At 44.7% G+C, this 19,177-nt stretch overlaps 1 protein-coding gene across 1 annotated transcript in view; it reads left to right on the top strand.

Moving 5' to 3' along the window:
- CDC42BPA (CDC42 binding protein kinase alpha) overlaps nucleotides 1–19,177 on the top strand; it is a 316,152-nt gene that overhangs the window by 85,481 nt on the left and 211,494 nt on the right. The window contains 1 exon segment of the mRNA XM_053909423.1: nucleotides 18,467–18,550. Coding sequence (XP_053765398.1) covers nucleotides 18,467–18,550 — 84 coding nt within the window.

Raw genomic sequence — 19,177 nt, forward strand, 5'->3', positions numbered from 1 at the left:
ATAGGTCACCTACAAATAAAAATCTCCAGAAGCAACAGGCAAAATACATGTACTAATAAGATAATTTGGTATTTCTTAAATAAAAGATCAGTTTACAAAAATCAGAATTCCTCTGTACTCAAAATAATTAGCAAAAGGGGTGCCTGGGCGGCTCAGTCAGTTGAGTGTCGGCTCACAATCTCACCATCATTTTATATTTTTGTCACAATCTCATGAGATTGAGCCCTGCATCGGGATTGGGCTCTGTGCTGACAGCGCTTGGGAGTCTCAATCTCTCTCTCTCTCTCTCTCTCTGCGCCCCCCTCTCCCTCGGCCCTTCTCCCCTGCTCGTGTTGTTTCTCTCTCTCTCAAAAAAAGAGAAAAATCCTCTAGAAGAGATGAGATAATGATACAAGATACCATTCACAAGATAAAAACAAGTGTCTAGGATTTAACAATGGTCAAGATTTACATGGAGAACAGTTTACAGTATATGATGAAAAGACCCGAAAAACAGACCATGTTCAGACAGGGTGTAACGTATTTCTAAATATGACGGTTCTCTGTAGATCAATCTATAAATTCTACGAAATGCCAGTCACAATCCTGTAGAATATTTTGAGAAATTTGACATCTATCTCTATCTCTATCCATATCTATATGGAACTATCTGATATCTATTTATATAGATATATAATAATCCATAATATATATATATATATAACATAGATATATAATCTATAATATATATAGATGTATATACATATATGTACATTATCTATCTATCTATCTGTGGAACTTCTGATTCTGACACACTTGCTTTTATCACAGCACTCTGCTGCTGAAAACAACTGGAAAATTTGATTAAAATATACATGTATCTGCACGTGTAGAGCTGTAAAATCAGTAAGGCCTCAGGGGCATGATGAGTCCGAGAAGTAGGTCTGTGGACATATGAATCCCCAGCATTTAGCTCTACCTGCCCATTGGAGGCAGTTGTCTGGAGGCAGAGAAGCTGAAGAAAACTTCCAGAAACCTCACAGGTAGGGCAAACAGAAGTTGGAGATTAGGTCTCAGTAAAGAGGAGGACTCTGCTAATTTTCTAGGTATTTAATTGGGGCCCCTGAAGGGCTACACCCCTTAGATGAAAGGACACACGGAAATAGGCCAGCCCTCCTAAGACGGAAACTCGGTTGTAATCAATCCCAGATGGCGTTACGGTGATCTGACCCTAGGGTAGAAAGAAAACATAACAGCGGTTTAAATTAAAACGAGATAGGTTTCGTAGCAACCACAGAAAACTGAAGAGAGGATTAGTGGACTGGAAACTAGGTCAGTGGAAAATATCTGGGCTGAAGTACGGAGAGAAAAAATGGACAGAAAATTAAAGCATAAATTAGGATTCCTGTTAGACACAGTGAAAAAATTAACATGTATGTATTTATAGTTCCAGAAGGAGATGGGAGAGAAAAAATGGGACAGAAACACTATCTGAAGAGATAATCTGTGAGAGCTTTTCAAAGCTGTAACTCAGAACAGAGATCTACACATAGATTCAAGAGTTGCTGTGACTCCATGACGGGATAAATACTTCTCAGCACGTAACACACCCAGGCATATGATAGTAAAACTTCTGAAAGCCACAGATAAAGAGAAGGTTTTATAACAGCTAGTGGAAAAAGGACATGCGAGTTCTGAAAAGCAATTTGACAGTTCACGAGGGGAGTGATGGGAGTGGGAGGTAATGGGAAATGTTAAAACTGCTCAAAGAAGCAAACCTGTCAACCTGTGATTCTGTACCCAGCAAAAATATTTACTGTTGAATGAAAGCAAAACTGGAAAATGTTGAGAGCAATCAAAGAAGACCTGGACAAATCAAAGATCCTGTACTCACAGGTTGGAAGACTTCATATCGTTAAGATGGCATTTCTCCCCAAATTGGTGTATAGATAGCTTCGGTGTAATCCCTGTCAAAACCCAGGCTACCTTTTGGGTAGAAATTGACAGATTGATTTTATGGGGTGCCTGGGTGGCTGAGTTGGTTGAGCATCTGACTTCAGGTCATGATCTCACGGTTTGTGAGTTTGAGCCCCGTATGAGGCTCGCTGCTGCCAGCTTGGAGCCTGTTTGGATCCTCTGTCCCCCTCTCTCTCTGTCCCTCCCCCCATCACACGCTCTCTAAAAAATAAACCTTAAAAAAAAAAAAAAAAAAAAAGGAATTGACGGGCTGATTTTAAATTTATGTAGAAATGCATGGGGCCCTGTATAATCAATACGATTTTGGAAAGGAACAAAGTGGGAAGACTCACACTTCCTGATTTTAGTACTAGTAATCAAGGCAGTGTGTTCCTGGTTAAGGATCGCATATGGATCAATGGGATACAATTCCAAGTCCAGAAATAAACCTATACATCTATGGCAGTTGATTTCTTTCTTCCTTTCCTGTCTTGTCCTGTTCTTTCCTTTATTAAGTTATCTCTACCCCCAACATGGGGTTCGAACTCATGACTTCAAGATCACAGGTCACACACTCTATCGACTGAGCCAACCAGGTGCCCCTGGTCAGTTGATTTTTGACAAGGGAACCAAGAACATTCAAGGGTATAAAAAAATAGTCTTTTCAACAAATGGTGCAGGAGCAACTGGAGATCCACAAGCAGAAGAATGAAGTTGGACCCTGCCTTACACCATGTATAAAATTAACTCAAAATAGAGCAGAGACTTAGACGTAAGAGCTAAAACTCTGTAACTCTTAGCAGGAAACATACGTATAAATTTTTGTGACCTTGGGTTGGGCAGTGGTTTCCTAAGTATACACCAAGACCACAAGCGCCAAAGAAAAAATAGATAAGTTAGATTTCATCAAAAGTAAAGACTTTTGTGCTTCTAAAAAACACTATTGGGAAAGTGAAAAGAGTCCACAGAATGGGAGAAAATCTCATGCAGGTCTGGTATCCAGGAACATATAAAGAACATTTACAACTCAACAGTAAAAATGTAAATAACCTAACTAAAAATTGACAGATGATTCCAGTAGACATTTCTCCAAAGAAGATAAATGAATGACCAGTAAGTGCGTGAAAAGATGCCCGACATCATCAGTCATTTGGGAAACACGAGTCAAAACCACAATGAGATATCACTTCTGGCCCACCAACATGGGTGTAATGAAAGACCGTAACAAGTGTTGGTGAAGAGGTGGAAAGATTGGAACTCTTGTACGTTGCTGGTGGGAATGTAGAATGTGTGCCTGCTTTAGAAAACACACATTCAGGGGCACCTGGATGGCTCAGTCACTTAAGCGACGTGACTCTAGATTTCGGCTCAGGTCGTGAACTCGTGGTTCATGAGTTCGAGCCCTGCATTGGGCTGTGTGCTGACAGCATGGAGCCTGCTTGGGATTCTCTCTCTCCCTCTCTCTCTGCCCCTTCCCTGCTCACTGTCTCTCTCAAATAAATAAGCATTAAAAAACTTAAAACAAACAAACAAACACCTATTCAATCCAGCAGTTCTGTTTCTAGATATACACCCACGAGGACGGAACACAGACACACCCACCTATGAACATGCATAGGAGCCTTAGAATAGCCCAGACATGGAATCCAAATGTCTGTTAGCTGATGGGTGGATAAACAAATGTGGTATATCCATCCAGTGGGATATTATTCAGCCACAGGGAATGAAATAGTGATAACGGCTACAGTGGGGGTGAACTTTGAAATAATGCTGAGTGAAATTAATCAGATGCAGACAACCACATATTGTATGATGTCATTTATATGAAATACCAGGAGCAAATCCATAGAGACTGAAAGTAGATCAGTGGCTGTCAGGGGCTGATGGGAGGAGGGTGTGGGGCATGCTTGCTTCTGGGGGGGGGGGGTGTTGTGGGGAGTGGTGAAAATATTCTGGCATTAGATAGTGGTGATTGTACAGCTTTGTGATTATACTGAAAACCAGTGAATTGCACACTTCCAAAGTGTTTATATACGTGTATTGTACGGTATGTGAATTATGTCTCAATTTTTCTTTTCTTTTTTTTAACGTTTATTTATTTTTGAGAGAGACAGAGCATGAACGGGGGAGGGTCAGAGAAAGGGAGACACAGAATCTGAAACAGGCTCCAGGCTCTGAGCTGTCAGCACAGAGCCCGACGCGGGGCTCGAACTCACGGACCGCGAGATCATGACCTGAGCCGAAGTTGGCTGCTTAACCGATGGAGCCACCCAAGCGCCCCTGTCTCAATTTTTCTTAAATGAAGGCAAAATAAAGATGTTTTTAGACAAAGAGAAAACAGAAAATCTGTCCTCAGTAGACTTACACTAAAGAAGATACTAAAGGGAATCTTTTTTTTTTTTTTTTTACATTTATTTTTGAGAAACAGAGTGAGACAAAGCGTGAGTGGGGGAGGGGCAGAGAGAGGAGGAGACACAGAATCCGAAGCGGGCTCCAGGCTCTGAGCAAGAGGTCAGCACAGAGCGTGATGCAGGGCTCGAACCCACGAACTGTGAGATCATGACCTGAGCCGAAGTCCGACGCTTAAGGGAATCTTAAGGTAGAAGGAAAAGGATCCTAGAAAAAACAGGGAAATGTAGGACGGGACGGAGAGCTTCAGAAAGGGTAAATGTGTCTTTTGTTGACTGCATAAAACAGAGTGATGCTCTGTGGGGCATACGGAAATGTACATTGAAGTTACATGACAGCGACAGCACAACGGGTAGGAGGTGGGAAATGGACTTAATGTGTTTTAAGACCTAATCATTGGGAGGTGGTAAGAATACTAATTTAAGTTGCTACTGTAGATTGTAATCTTCAGGGTAGCCAAGGAAAGAAAAATATTACAGTGGCTCAGTCGGTTGAGCACCGATGTCAGCTCAGGTCATGATCTCCCAGCTTGTGAGTTCGAGCCCCACGTCGGGCTCTGTGCTGACAGCTCGGAGCCTGGAGCCTGCTTCGGATTCTGTGTCTCCCTCTCTCTCTGTTCCTCCCCTGCTCTTACTCTCTCTGTCTCTCTCTCTCAAGAATAAAATAATGAAAACATTAAAACCTACATAAAGGATACAGGAACAGCTAAATGGAGGAGACACACAGGGCCAGGTGTGGAGGAGGCGTGTGTCTCTCCCACGCCCTGTCCGAGTGCCACTCTCCCGGCACCTTGGCGTGTTCACCAACCTGGAAGCTCCCAGAACCCCGTCAGTTGGGGGGTGTTGTGGAGATTTTGTTACATGGCAGGATTGACCAAATCATTGGCCGTTAACAGCTCACCCTGCAGCACCTGCCCCCTTCTCTGGAGGTTGGGGGTGGGGCTGAACGGTAAAAAGCTTTCCATCCCATTGTAGCTGGTCTTCCTGGCCACCCACCAGGAAGCTATCGTGGGACACAGGCCGCCAGTCCGCTCGTTAACATACAGAAGACAGCTTTATCTCTCCACAGATTCCAGAGGTTTTAGGAACTGTGTGCCAGGAACTAAGGACAAAGACCACACCCATTATAGCTTTGTATTGCCTAATAGCTTTTATGTATATAGAGCAAAAATGAACAGAAGTAAAAGGATACGCATATGAATTTCTTAGTAGGGGATTTTTTTTTAATGTTTATTTTTGAGAGGAGAGGGAGGGAGAGAGAGAGACAGAGAGAGACAGCGTGAGTGGGGGAGGGGCAGAGAGAGAGGGAGACACAGAATCCGAAGTCCCGACGCGGGGTTCAAACTTGCGAACCGCGAGATCATGACCTGAGCTAAAGTCTGAAGCTTGAGCTGACACTCCCCCGTAGTAGGAGATCTTAACACCGTTGTCCCATCTGATGGTACAAGTTGACAACAGTCAGTAAGGAATAAGAGATGTGAACAACAAACTCAACTCGGTCGATGAAGAACACAGTATTCAGTAACTGATGAGTCGTCTTTTCCTGCCGGCACACGTGGGCATTTACTAGCGCGGAGAAACGCGGTTCGTGTTTTTGTATGTGGACCTTATATTCCGTGGCCATTGTAAACCCACTTACTGGGTTTGGCTTCCTGTGTGATCCGCCTCTTAGGCCGCCCAGTCTCGGTTTCCCATCTCCTCCTGCCGTCCACTTCCCAGAGGGCCAATTCAGTCTCCGGAGTTTGGCGGAAACCTCCGGGTGCAAGCCGGCTGTGCTTGCTCGTCCTCCAGTGTCCTTAGATGTGCTCAGTCTTGAGGCCATGCCGCCTTCTTTCTCCCCATCTCTGAAACGTGTGAAAGGTGGTTTTCATACTTCCTCACATCCGGGATGTTCAGGAAGCTCATTCAAGTTGTGTAACCTTCCACACCACCAGGACTAGAGGCGCCTCTTTTCCTATGTGAGTATTGGACGCAATTGTCTATTTTCATTGGGGTGATATTAAGGTTACAGGTTAATTAAAGGAGAACTGGGGCCTAATCTTCTTTGGGACTATAGTATGATTTATAATTTCAGAGAAGAAAGCTGGGTACTTTTTGTGAACTTCTTGTTCATCTCTTACGATGTTAATACTGGGTTTTGTTCCTTTGGTTCTCTTGGTGGGATATTTTCTGCTGTTTCCTCTTCTTTTTTCTTGGAAAGTATGAAAGCTACTTATATATACTCTTCATTCGTACTACTTTTGTTACCAGCTCCCTGACCAAATCACCTTGTTTCTTATAGTTGCCTTTTCCTTTACCGTGTTGTTCCCTTTTAAGTGTACAGTTCCACCTTCCACCAGAAATGACAAAATTTGCAGTTACACTTACAGTTTCCATGTGAGCTCTCTTCGCTCTGTAAGCGCCTTGATTTTGGTCTTTGACACTCTATGTAAGTGCTCGTAACTGCACATTAATTTTCTTCTGCAGGGAAGTTTGGGCCATGTTTCTCCATTCTTGTCTATCTGACCCCCATTTTACTCATCCTAGATCTTAGAAATTCTTTAAAATCTTTGATCGGCTGATGTTACTCTTACTTTCTAATGTTGTGGTTTTATTTCTTTAGACAGCTTATATTTGCTGTCATTTCGTGAGCTTGAGGGTGGGAACGAAATAAATGAGGATCCCTGGTTTCTCATCTTAGAAGTAGTATCGAAGTACTAACTTAAAGAGAAGACATTCATGGGGCGCCTGGTGGCTCAGTCGGTTATGCGCCGACTCTTGATTTCAGCTCAGGTCATGGTCTCACGGTTTGTAAGTTAGAGTCCTGAGTTGGGCTCTACGCTGACAGTGTGGAGCCTGCTTGGGATTCTCTCTCTCCTTCTCTCTGCCCCCCTCCCGACCCCCCCCAGTCAACAAACTTTAAAAAAAAAAAAAAAGGAAGGAAGGAAGATAGAAAGAAAGAAAACATGAACCAAAGTCTGGTGTTCCTGGCTCTTACTCTTGAATAATTGAATATTTCTTGGCTAGTCTTCACGGCTGGGGTTCTTTATACTACTCTTAAATGTTTCCAGTTTTTAAGAACCCCAGATCCTTCCCTGTTCCTGCTTCTCTGTATCATTCGTGAATGTCTCCAGTCCTTGTACTGTAGATCCTGGATGTGTTTGGTACTTTTGATTTCTGGGCTGTAAGATAATTGCATCTGTATAAGGAGGTGAGTTTCCATTTCCTGTCTTCTCTTTGCCTCTGGGTTTTAACCAGTACATGGGGGCCATATCAGGTTCAAAGTAATCAGGATCCCCCCTTAAAAGGGATTAAGACGTGAACTTCAGGGCACCTGGATGGCTCAGTCGGTTAAGCGGCCGACTTCGGCTCAGGTCATGATCTCGCGGTCCATGAGTTCGAGCCCCGCGTCAGGCTCTGTGCTGACAGCTCAGAGCCTGGAGCCTGTTTCGGATTCTGTGTCTCCCTCTCTCTCTGACCCTCCCCCGTTCATGCTCTGTCTCTCTCTGTCTCAAAAATAAATAAACGTTAAAAAAAAAAAAAAAGATGTGAACTTGGAGCCAAACTAGAGACTTCCAGCTGCCTTCCCCCAAGTATAAACCTTGATTCCCCACTCTGGATCCTAAAATAGACTCAAAGTCTGTGTGTCCAGGTGGTTGAACTGAGTGCACCTTACAAACTCATTTGCTAGTGGAACAGAGTGTTGAGATACGGGCCTTCTGGCCGATTGCTAGAGAACAAGTCTTGAGTCATATTCCACCTGAGTTGTGATTTGGACACAAGTGGAGGGGAATTAACTCACTTTTGTTTTTCAACACTTGCCTCTCAACTCTAAGAGAGACGATAGAGCCTTTCTTGCTTTTGGGGTAGAAAGCATTCCATTTCCATTCACTCTTACTCGAGCCCTTGGAAGAAAAAGGTAGCAGGATAAATTTTACAGGAAAAGGAAGTGGAGCAGAGTGATTGCCGATGCACTTGTCTCTTTTGGTACACTTTTCTCCAGATGCTTTGAAATGACTAATGCATTATATTCAAGGCTAACTTTAATGGATATTGTGTTTTCAGAGAAAACAGAGGTCCTCCCTGTCGAACAGAACACATTTCCTTTTTTTTTTTTTAATTTTTTTTTAATGTTTATTTATTTTTGAGACAGAGAGAATGAACGGGGGAGGGTCAGAGAGAGAGGGAGACACAGAATCCGAAGCAGGCTCCAGGCTCCGAGCTGTCAGCCCAGAGCCCGACGTGGGGCTCGAACTCACGGACCATGAGATCATGACCTGAGCCGAAGTCGGACACTCAACCGACTGAGCCACCCAGGCGCTCCCACATTTCCTTTTTTTAACATTTATTTATTTTCAAGAGACAGAGTACGAGTGGGGGAGGGGCAGAGAGAGAGGGAGACACAGAATCCAAAACCAGCTCCAGCCTCTGAGCTGTCAGCACAGAGTCCGACGCGGGGCTCGAACTCACAAACCACGAGATCATGACTTGAGCTGAAGTCGGGTGCTGAACTTTCTTCTTCCTGTGCCTCATGTTTGTCTTCTCTGGCCGGCCACAGGTGAGGGCAGAGGTTGAACTTTATTCATTATCCTAAGTATTTAGCACAGTTCTTTTGAATATGATAATTTTCCTAATTAGATTAAAAGCAGGAAAATGAAGTTCTTGCTTCTTTCATGCTTCTCTGTTTTGACTAGTGAAAATAATACTTACTAAACATGTACTGCCGTCTAAATACATTCCATGCCCTTGGTTGCGGTCACTGTCTAATCAGCAAGAGGGAAAGGCGTGTGGCATTGAGATCTACTTCTAAAATTTTCAGGCATTTCTTTCTAATGTTATCTACTCATGGGTAGTAAAATTGGGATGGTTTTGTCAACCTTAATATCTCACTGGCTCTTCTTACCAAATATTGTAAGTCTTCTCCCCGTATGTTGAAATACTTCTTTGCAAACCTCATTTCTAATGGCTCCATAGAAAGTCCATTATGTGGGTGTTGTTCTGTAAGTTACTTAATAACGTTAGGGCTAGAATGTGTGTTCTGCGAATGTCAGGATTTTTTCCCGGTCAGTTCACTTCAATACTACGGCACTTACTACACTGTCTGGTACATCATGGGCACTCGATACATATTTGTGAAATGAACGGATGAATATTTAGGCGGTGCTATTTTTCCTGTATTATGAATTATACTCTCTAAAGTGTATTTGCACATAGTACTTGCACTCCATTTCAAATGGTTTCTCTCGGTAATTTGTCCTAGAATAAATTTCTAGAACAGGATCTTGCTGGTTGAAAGGGTATGGACAAAGTTATATGATTTCAGAGTAGTTTTCTCTATGAAATGATGTCATCTGTGGCTTTCTATTTTTTTATACTTTGGTTTTGTAAATGCTGTTAGCGTTAAAAGTTTTTTTTTTTTTTTTCTTTCATTTTGTTGAAGTTCATTTCTTTTAATTCAGGGAGCAGGTAGGGGTTTTGTGACTGGGATACAGAGTTGGTGGTGGTGCAAGCTGAGCATTGGACGGTCACTTGAACGTGAGCGGGTGTGCGTGCTACTCCGTAGGAATGGGAGAGTATCAAAGGGTAGTAAGCAGAGTAGTGAGAGTCAGAACAGTAAAAAGGATACTCCTGGTGGTAGTGTGGAGGAACGATTGGAGAGAGGAGAGACCAGAGACACGGAGATCTGGATTTCTCACTCTCTGGTCCCACAGCCAATTAATCACCAACGTCTATGCCCTCAGTCTTCCTTGAATTTCTTCCTCTCTTCCCCCAGTTGGGTCCTCAGTGTCTTTAACCTCAGCCCCCGCTGTAACCTTGTTTCTCTCCCTGCCTCAGAACCATCCTCCATTGAGCTGTGAACGTGATCAAGCTAAACCCAGCTCTGAAGAATCGTTCTCTATTATTCATATTTTAAGGCTCTAGCTCAGCAACACAGCATGCGAGCTCTTCCCTTATTTGGACCCCTCAGCCTCGTTTCTTGCTCCTCCCTGCTAGGAGGAAAGTCTTTCCTAGGAAAGAAAAGGGCTTCTTATCCTCAAACGTCTCACCTCTGTCCCCCACACAGATTATTTCTGGCTTTGTGCCTTGCTCATCTGTACCCGCTTCACAAAAGCCCCTCTCTTCAATCAGGCCCCCTCGGTCCCCTTTTTCTGGGGTGCCTTGTGTAAGACTCAGGTGTCTGTCACCTCTTCCAACAAACTTTAACATATATATTCACATATTGCCTCCCTTCCCCACTCTTCACCTTCTGGGTCAGGCATCCGTCTTCTGGGCTTTTATGTAGGACCTTGTTTTTACCTTTTCCAGGTCGTGCTGTGATTGTCTGGTTAGGTGTGTCTCCCACATTGAACTGTGAAGGCAAGAGCTCTTTTTATTTATGTTTGTATTCTCAGCAGTAAACATAATGTCTGGCATATAGTCAGGTGGTCAAAAGGGATCTGATTTATGATTTTCTAGATGAAATAATGAGGCGGAGGGGTGTGAGCCAGGCCAGTGGTAATGGGAGAGAAAGGTGGGTGGGAGAGACAGATTGGAAGGAAGTCACTTGGATGGCAGAGACCAGTTACAGGTGGAAGCCATGGGTGATGGGGGGGGGGGTGTGCACCTTAGTAAATGAGCTTGGTATACAGGTTTTTGACTTGTTAAATTTCAGATATTTGTTGGACATTTAGAGATGACGAGTAGGCATATAGAAATATGGCTGTAGATATTAGATCAGGATTTAAGAGACATGAGCATACAGGTGTTAGCTGGGGCATTTGGAACAGATACCCAAATCAGGTAGGGGAGGGGATTTAAAGAGGTGGAGTAGGGATCCTGGGGGAACATTGACCAAGTAAAAGAAGAAGTAGGAGAGTGTACCGATGGCCGACAGTGATGAAGAAAGGTTGAAACGGATGAGAATTGAGAACAATGTTTTTTATTTACAAAGTAGAAGATCATTATTGATCTTTGAGAGAATAATTTTGTTCCAGTGGGGTGAAACAGAAACTAGATTGAAATTAGTGATTGAAAGAGGCTGAGAAGCAAGTAAACGGTGAGCGAGTGAAGAAGCAAGCACACACTCGTCTTTAAAAATGTACTTTGTAGGGACATGGTGTCTCCTGGAAAAGGGATGTGCCGCCAGGTCCTTGAGGGGAAGGTAGTTTGGCGATACATTTTTCATTTCATTTTCTTGGTTTTGGATGGGAGAGAAGGTCTTGGAAAAGTTTATCGATTGATACTCAGGAAGCAGAAGAAAGGGGGCTGGAAGTCCAGAAAGAAATCTTTACTGGAACAAGGTTAAGAAGGAAGAGAGGGCCTGGGATCAAGACCGCAGATGGTACCGTCAGCCTCGAAAGGGTTCTTCCCTGGGTTCGAAAGGAAGAGGAGTCAGGATTCGTGGAAATGCAGACACGTGTAAAGACAGTGTGAGGGGATGTGAAGGATATTCTGTGAGGCAGGCCACCAGGTCACGAACTGTGGGGCGAAGGATAAGTCACGGCCCGGGTGGCTGGGCGGTGGGGGGCAGCCCCGGGGTACTGGAGAAGGTTGGGAAAGGGCAGAGAAGTGATGGTGGGGCTGCAGGTGGATTTCAGGGCCCAGTTGAGGTTGAGCTATGGGAAAACAGAAAGCAATCATAAAAAAACTTTAATAGTAGGTTTTCCCCAAAAAATGGCGGCAAAAGGGACAGCACTAGAGACTGACTTACACGTACCCCCTGGATGGAGTGAGGCAGATCGCTAAGGACGGCCGTATTTGCTCTGCAGGTCTGGCGGAGTGCAGGACCACTTGGGCGGTCAGGGGACCAGGAGCTAGTTGTGCCTGGGCGGGCACCCCTGGTGCCGTGACCTCCGGAGTCAGCCCACGGTGCTCAGTGCACCACTGATGAGATTGAGAGTCCGTGTGAGAGGGGGCCTTTGGCTTTTCCCTTCTTGTTTGCTGTATTCTTGCCCCTGTGAATATCAGTTAAAATATGTAAAATAAAAGCAACAGACTGAAGGTAATGGACTCTCTTTTAAGACAGTGAATTTTGCATAGAACAGTAGTATTGGCTGGGTTATGAGCTCTTACTGCAGAGTTACTTATGCCTGATTAGAAGAGCTCTGCTGGCCCCACACAGCCCGTATCTATCAGCTGATCCAGGGTGAAAGGACCCTAAAGAGAGAGCCGTTTCCTCCACAGTGTCTTGTCTTCCATCGGGAACTTGTACAGAGGTCTCTCCAGGCTTCCAGCTCACCGGCGGGATCTCCGATGGGAGCGGCGTTTCTATCAATTACGCTTCTCCTTAAAAAAATGAAACTCTGAGAACAAAAGCCTAAGTTCTGTAACGCCTTCAAGAAATGCATAAATCGCGGGAAACAGTCCAGGGGCAAGAGAGACTCGAACGTCAGCCGCTCTGCCAGTTCTGAGCCTTCTGTCTACGACTCCGCTGTTGTCCGTCAGTCACTGCTTGACTTAACGCTGGGTTTTCGTTTCTGCTTTCAGGAAGACCTTTAACTTACGCCCTGGGTGTTGCCCGTCCCAGTTTCCTGGTGGCTCACCGCTTCTGCCTGCTCCAGCCTTGCTCCGGCAGCTTCAAGGCTTGTGAAAGCTTGCTGCTTTGGCCTGCTACCCCTGCTTCAGGTGTCAACAGCTTTTAATTAGCTCGCTTCCTCTGCTGACTGTCACTAGGCCCTCGCGTGTCTGCACACCTAGTCCCGGGGCCGAAAGGACTGAGCTACTCCTCCTTCCTTAAAAATCCTTGTGGCCCGGCTCTCCTGGGATTCGAGGGAGAGTGAGGGAGGTTGGAAGTCTACCGCATGATTCCCTGTCGACAGCCTCTGCGTATACAGGGCTGGTCTGGGGTCCGCAGGGGCACGGCGGCGTGGGCATACCGCCTCATTAGAGCCTATGTCCGTTCTGATTGGTTATGCCCATGCCGTACCAATTTTTAAATATTCCGACTATGGCTACCGTGTATATGAATTGTGTCTCCATGGAGAGCATACCTCTAGCTGTTGGGAAACCCTAGGTTGCCTGTCAAAGAGACTTAGTTTTGGGGTTTTTTTCCAGTAAATATTTTGAACACCAACTGGTCACTAACAGAACAGTATAAGAAACAAATACGGTGTCTTCCACACGTATTAACAACGATCACCATTAACAAGTCGGTAGGCATCAGGGTTATGGGCGTGGGGCGTGGGAGGACGTCTTCAGGGCCGTGGAACGGCTCGGTACCTCTAGTCTAGAGAGGACTGCCTTTGTGATCAGGCAGCGAGCACGGTCGGACCCTGCCGTCCAGCGGTGTAGGCCCTGAGGTCGTACCTGAAATGTGCACGGCCCGGTGTCAGGCACAGAGGACGCTTGCCCTAAATAAGAGTGGTTTTATTATTTTGTCATCATTATTAATGATGAATGATGATGGACGCTGTACCTTGGAGATGATAAGGAGACGGAGGCATGAGGCAGTAAATAGTGAACAGTAGCCACAGGCAGGAGGTGAAGGGCAGGCTGTGAAGTCAAGACTTGGGAGGCCCTGCGTTTTGCCCCGAGAGCAGCGGGGGCTGGAGTGGCCTCCCACACAAGCGATCTCAGCGACACCATTGCCTCTCTGACCGCAGTGCCCTGTTTTGGTTGACGTGTTAGTGTCAGTTTAGCAGTGTGCTTGAAGCCACTAATACCGATGCCCGGTAACTTTCCTCGTACAAGTTCCCACTCAGATGACAAATACTCATCGTTTATCCATCTGGTACTTAACCAGGTACCTGTTGATTCCCAAGCAGCGGGCATATGCCAGTGAGCAGAGGAGAAAGAGTGACCTCTGCCATCATAGAACTTGCATTCTAGTGAGGAAGGCAAGTGGTAAAATACAGAAGAATATGCAGTTTGTCAAATAAGAGTGAAGGGTAAAGGGAAGCAAGAGATGATCTAGAAAGAGTGACAGGGCAGCGACCGTTCAGGAAGGGACACTTGTCAATTCAGTTTGAGGGAGCAGTCCGTGTCACTTTATGGGGAGACTGCCTGAGACCCAGGGAATGAGGTCAGATGCCCTGGGTTGGGACCGGGCCAGGCGACCAGAATGTCTGGAGCAGAGTGAACCAGGGAGGGCATGTGAGATGTGGGAGGCGGAAGACGAGAATGTGTTGGCCTGAGGAGTTACGGCAGGTTGACGGTTACTTGGAGGGAGATGGGAAACCGTTGGGGGTCTTGGAGCAGAGGAGTGTCCCGATCTGAGCCACGTTGACGCAGGATCACTCTGACTGCTGGGCTGGGAAGACACCGTGGGGGTCAAGGGCAGAAGCGGAGAGGCCGGGTAGGACCGTCCGGGCAAGATGTGACGGCAGGTTGAACGGGATGGGCTGGAGGAGGTGCGGTGAACCCTGGACTTACTGAGTGCAGACTAGATCTGAGCCCCGCAGGGAAACTGGTGCTTGGCATATTGAAATTGTGTTTGGTATAGAGAGAGAAATCCCGTGTTGCGTGTTGCGGCTATGAGTGCAGAGACTTAAGCTGTGTTTAAGAGCTCGTTCGTTTATGTATATTCGTCACTTAGTGATTTTTTTCTGTAGTGTTTGCAGTTTTTCTGACAGTGGAGTGCTTTAAATATGAAGCCTTTGAAGAGACATCTTTGGTGTTTTTAAAAACTACATGTTTGTTCTGTGTTAAATTTATCATCTTCTAGGCCATACTAAATATAGTTTTTATTTATTTAGAAAAAATTTTTTTAAACGTTTATTCATTTTTGAGAGAGCATGAGTGGGGGGAGGGGCAGAGAGAGGGCGACACAGAATCGGAAGCAGGCTCCAGGCTCTGAGCTGTCAGCACAGAGCCCGACGCCGGGCTCGAACCTACAAACTGCGAGATCACGACCTGAGCTGAAGTTGGACGCTTAACCGACTGAGCCACCCAGGCGCCCCTTATGTTTATTCATTTTTGAGAGAGGGGGGAGAAGACAGAGTGGGAGCAGGGGAGGGGCAGAGAGAGAGAGGGAGACACAGAGTCCCAAGCAGGCTCCAGGCTCCGAGCTGTCAGCACAGAGCCCGACGCGGGGCTCGAACCCACCGACCGCGAGATCATGACCTGAACTGAAGTCAGATGCTTCACCGATGGAGCCACCCAGGCGCCCCTGTTTATATTTTCAGTTGAGGCTATTTCTAGCTCTATTTCTGTGTGCCACCACGGATACAAAATTATTAGTAGCTGAAGAGGCTGGAGTTTCTTATTTCATAGTTAACATAAATAAGTTGGGATGTGTAATTGGGGTCGAGCCGACGGCGGTGAAGGCATTGGGCCGTGCAGTGCTTGGTGCGGTGCCTGACAGGGTAACGGCTGGCGTGTGTTGAACACTGAGTTGTAAGCAGTTTGTGCTTGTGTTATTTTCATCTTTACCGCAGTTCTGAAGGGGAGTACTCTTCGTATGTTGTACGTTAGTGCATTAGCTGTTACACGGATGAGAAAAGTGAAGTTCTGAAAGGTTATTTATGTGCCCAGAGTTACACAGCTAATGACAGAGCCAGGCCTCCAGCCCAGTGGTCTGCCCGCAGAGTGCGTCACGGCCGCCCTGAGCAGCCACCCGAGACGCTAGCTCAAGTGCCTGGTGGTCAGTGAATGCTAATTCCCCGCACAGCTCTGTGACCCACAGGCGGTGTTGGGTCCAGTGTTTTTTGGATTTGAGGACGGTAACTCAGTGCTTCTGCTCTGTTTCACCTGGGAGCCTGTTGGGGTTTGGACCAGCACCTCAAAAGCAGGGGCTTTCGTGTTTCTCCAGTGGAGCATGCTTGTCTTTATACTGAATGAGATCAAAGAACCAAAACCCAAAAACCTATAATCAGCCTGATGTCAGAACCTGCTGCCGGATGGCTTGTGAAAGTCTTTTGGCTTTAGAACTGCAGGTAGGGGGTTGTGGACCGGCCTCAGACTCTTAGGGGAGTAGCTGGCATTTAGAACATGCTCGGATACTACAGCGATTTCTCTTCCCAGTGATCACCAGAAACTTCTGTGCTCAAACACAGACCTGGTGAGACGCACGGAGCTAGGCAATCTGAGGAGGGGGAATCTTAAGTCTTTCTTTCCCTGATCAGAATAAGGACAGCTTAAGTGATAGGCAGGGTCCCTTCCCTGTCCTGAACGGAAGCGTGCCGAACTCAGCACTCCCGTCTTTCTGTCTGCACTCCCAGCACATAATTTGAATCTACCGAGCAGCTAAACTTGTTTCCAGCCTTTCAGAGGTTTGGGTGAAACAATATTTCAAGTTTCTCCTTGCTCTTTATTATAGTGTTCTTTATCCGCCCCCCCCCCATCTTTGTTGAGATATTATTGACATATAACATTGTGTACGTTTCAGGTGTACTAAGTAATGATTCAATACTTGTATATATTGCAAACTGATTACCACAGGATGGTTAATATCTCCTCCCATAATTACCTTTTGTTTTCTTGCCGTGAGAACATTTAAGATCTTTTAGCAATTTTCAAGTGTGTAGCACAATACTGTTAACTGTAGTCACCATGCTGTACGTCACGTGCCCAGAACGTATTCATCTTATAACTGGAACTTTGTACCCTTGGACCAACACCTCCCCACCCCCAGCACCTGGCAACCCTCCTTCTCTTCTCTGTTTTCATGAGTTTGACTTTTCTTAGATTCCACATATAAATGAGATCACACGGTATTTGTTTTTCTGTGTCTGGCTTAGTTCACTTAGCATAATGCCCTCCAGGTTCATGGTTCATCTGAGTTGTCATAGAAGCAGGATTTCCTTCTTTTTTGTGGTTGAATAATATCCCATTGTATGTGTGTGCCACATTTTCTTCGTCTGTTCATCTGGCAGTGGACATTTAGATTGTTGCTGGGCCATGGACAGCCCCCTTTCTTTAAGCATGAACCCATTGGGAGAACAGTTTCACTGACCCATCATTTCCGCAGATATGACCAGAAATGACTAAAGACTAAAGTGCTTGCACTTGAAATTGAGATATTCCTCTTCTTTCCTACCATTTTGATGGATGAAAAACTCTAATCACAAGATATCGTAACCATTTACGACAATTGCCAAGAAACGTTCTAGTTTGCATTGTGTAATGGCATCATACAGTGATTTTGGTTCTATGGTCATGTTACTTTTATTGCAATCTAATCCAAATACAGATTTATGAAGTGCTCCTAATATGTACATTTGCTGTTGGGATTTTAAAATTTTGACACTTGAGTTTAAACCTATTCACTATCCTTGGAAACATCCCTTTGAACTAGTTGGAAGAGATGCTGTATATAGTTTGTTTTCTACTTCTGCGTATCAGGGTAGCGTTTATCTTCCTCTTCCCAGCCCCCAGTGACTGGAAGCCACCTAGGTCTCCACTTCCGTAGTTCAGGCTGAGCCCTAGCACACCCCCAGGGAGCTGGAAGGGCCCTTTGAAATTATCTAGTCAAAGGGAAGCAGAGAGGCAGAAACAGAAAGGTAATCAGTTTGTTGAGGCTTATTTATTTTTATTTGACAGCTTTTCGATCCGTAACTAAAATACAAAAAAATACAAAAATGTTTGTTCCTTTTATGGTTGGAAAGGAATGTGTGAAGTCTACAATTTGTAGAGCTGTTAGCCTTAACTGATCTTTAGGTGTGTGTGTGTGTGTGTGTGTGTGTGTGTGTGTGTGTGTGTGTGTGTGTGTGTGAGAGAGAGAGAGAGAGAGAGAGAGACAGACAGACAGACAGATGGAGGTGGGGGTAAGAATATGTGGTGTGAAAAATAATCTCATTTGCAGTTTACTTTATATTAATTGATTCCCACAAAACAGATTCGTGTTGGCAACACGATTCCCTGCAGCATGGTGTTGGAATCTGGCATGCGGTATTTAACAAGCTCTAGTCATTCCAATGTTGTACATTTTGGTCAACTTCCTAGTGATAGTAGATGCTGAGTTTAAATTCTAGAGCAGAAAACTGGAAAAGGAGGATACAGTAAACAATTAGTTGATATGGTGTTAAAAAATAACATTTGTTTGGCACATGTTGACTAATGTAACTTTTTCAACTGACAATACTGTTTGATTTAGGATCTTAGATTACGAACTGCATGGAAGTCATTGATAATTTTGGTATTTACTTTTTTACAGAGAGGAAAAAGGAAAATGGGTAACTGCAAAAGTTGTATTTGTCATATTTTAAAAGTTGTCTTTCCTTTTCTAGGTTGCTGTAGTGAAACTAAAAAATGCAGATAAGGTATTTGCCATGAAAATATTGAATAAATGGGAAATGCTGAAAAGAGCTGAGGTAAGATTCTCATTATTGGAATGTTTAAATAATGTTTTAGAAATGATTTTAGAGACCTATAAAATTACAGAGACCAATAGATCTTTAAATCATTCAGTAACATTGTGTCTGTAGTAACGTTATTTTTAAGATAACAAATTCAGCAATTTACAGTTGTGATATAGTGATGATAAAAGTTATAATTCGTATAATTTCATATCGTCTGAAAGCCAAATGGAAACCCTGTAATGTGGCGCTTAAATATTCATGTGAAAAGGGTGTTTGGAAACCAGTTTAAAACTGTTATGGGAAGAAATAATGATTGATTTCCAGCTTGATGTAACTTGTTTATATTCTGTATCATCTGTGTTCTGCTCAAAGCAGAGGTCAGCCCGAGCTTTGAGTGTGCCCTCTAAGACTTCTCGTTACTACCGATTACACAGTTAAATTTGTGTTTTTACGTGATTAGAGGATGGTAGTGAAATCTGCTCTTGCAGCAACTGCTGGTGTTTCTGTGTTGGTCCTAGACATGAAGGAGAGATCGGCCGGAGTGAGGTTACAAATGTCTCATTGCTGGTGCGGTATGGTCAGAACTGACGTTACACGTAAATTTGGGGTGGGGTTCTGGAGGTGTCCTGCCGTGTTCGA

The sequence above is a fragment of the Panthera pardus genome, unplaced genomic scaffold, assembly GCF_024362965.1.
Source record: "Panthera pardus isolate Hobbes unplaced genomic scaffold, ASM2436296v1 HiC_scaffold_21, whole genome shotgun sequence".
Taxonomy (NCBI): domain Eukaryota; kingdom Metazoa; phylum Chordata; class Mammalia; order Carnivora; family Felidae; genus Panthera; species Panthera pardus.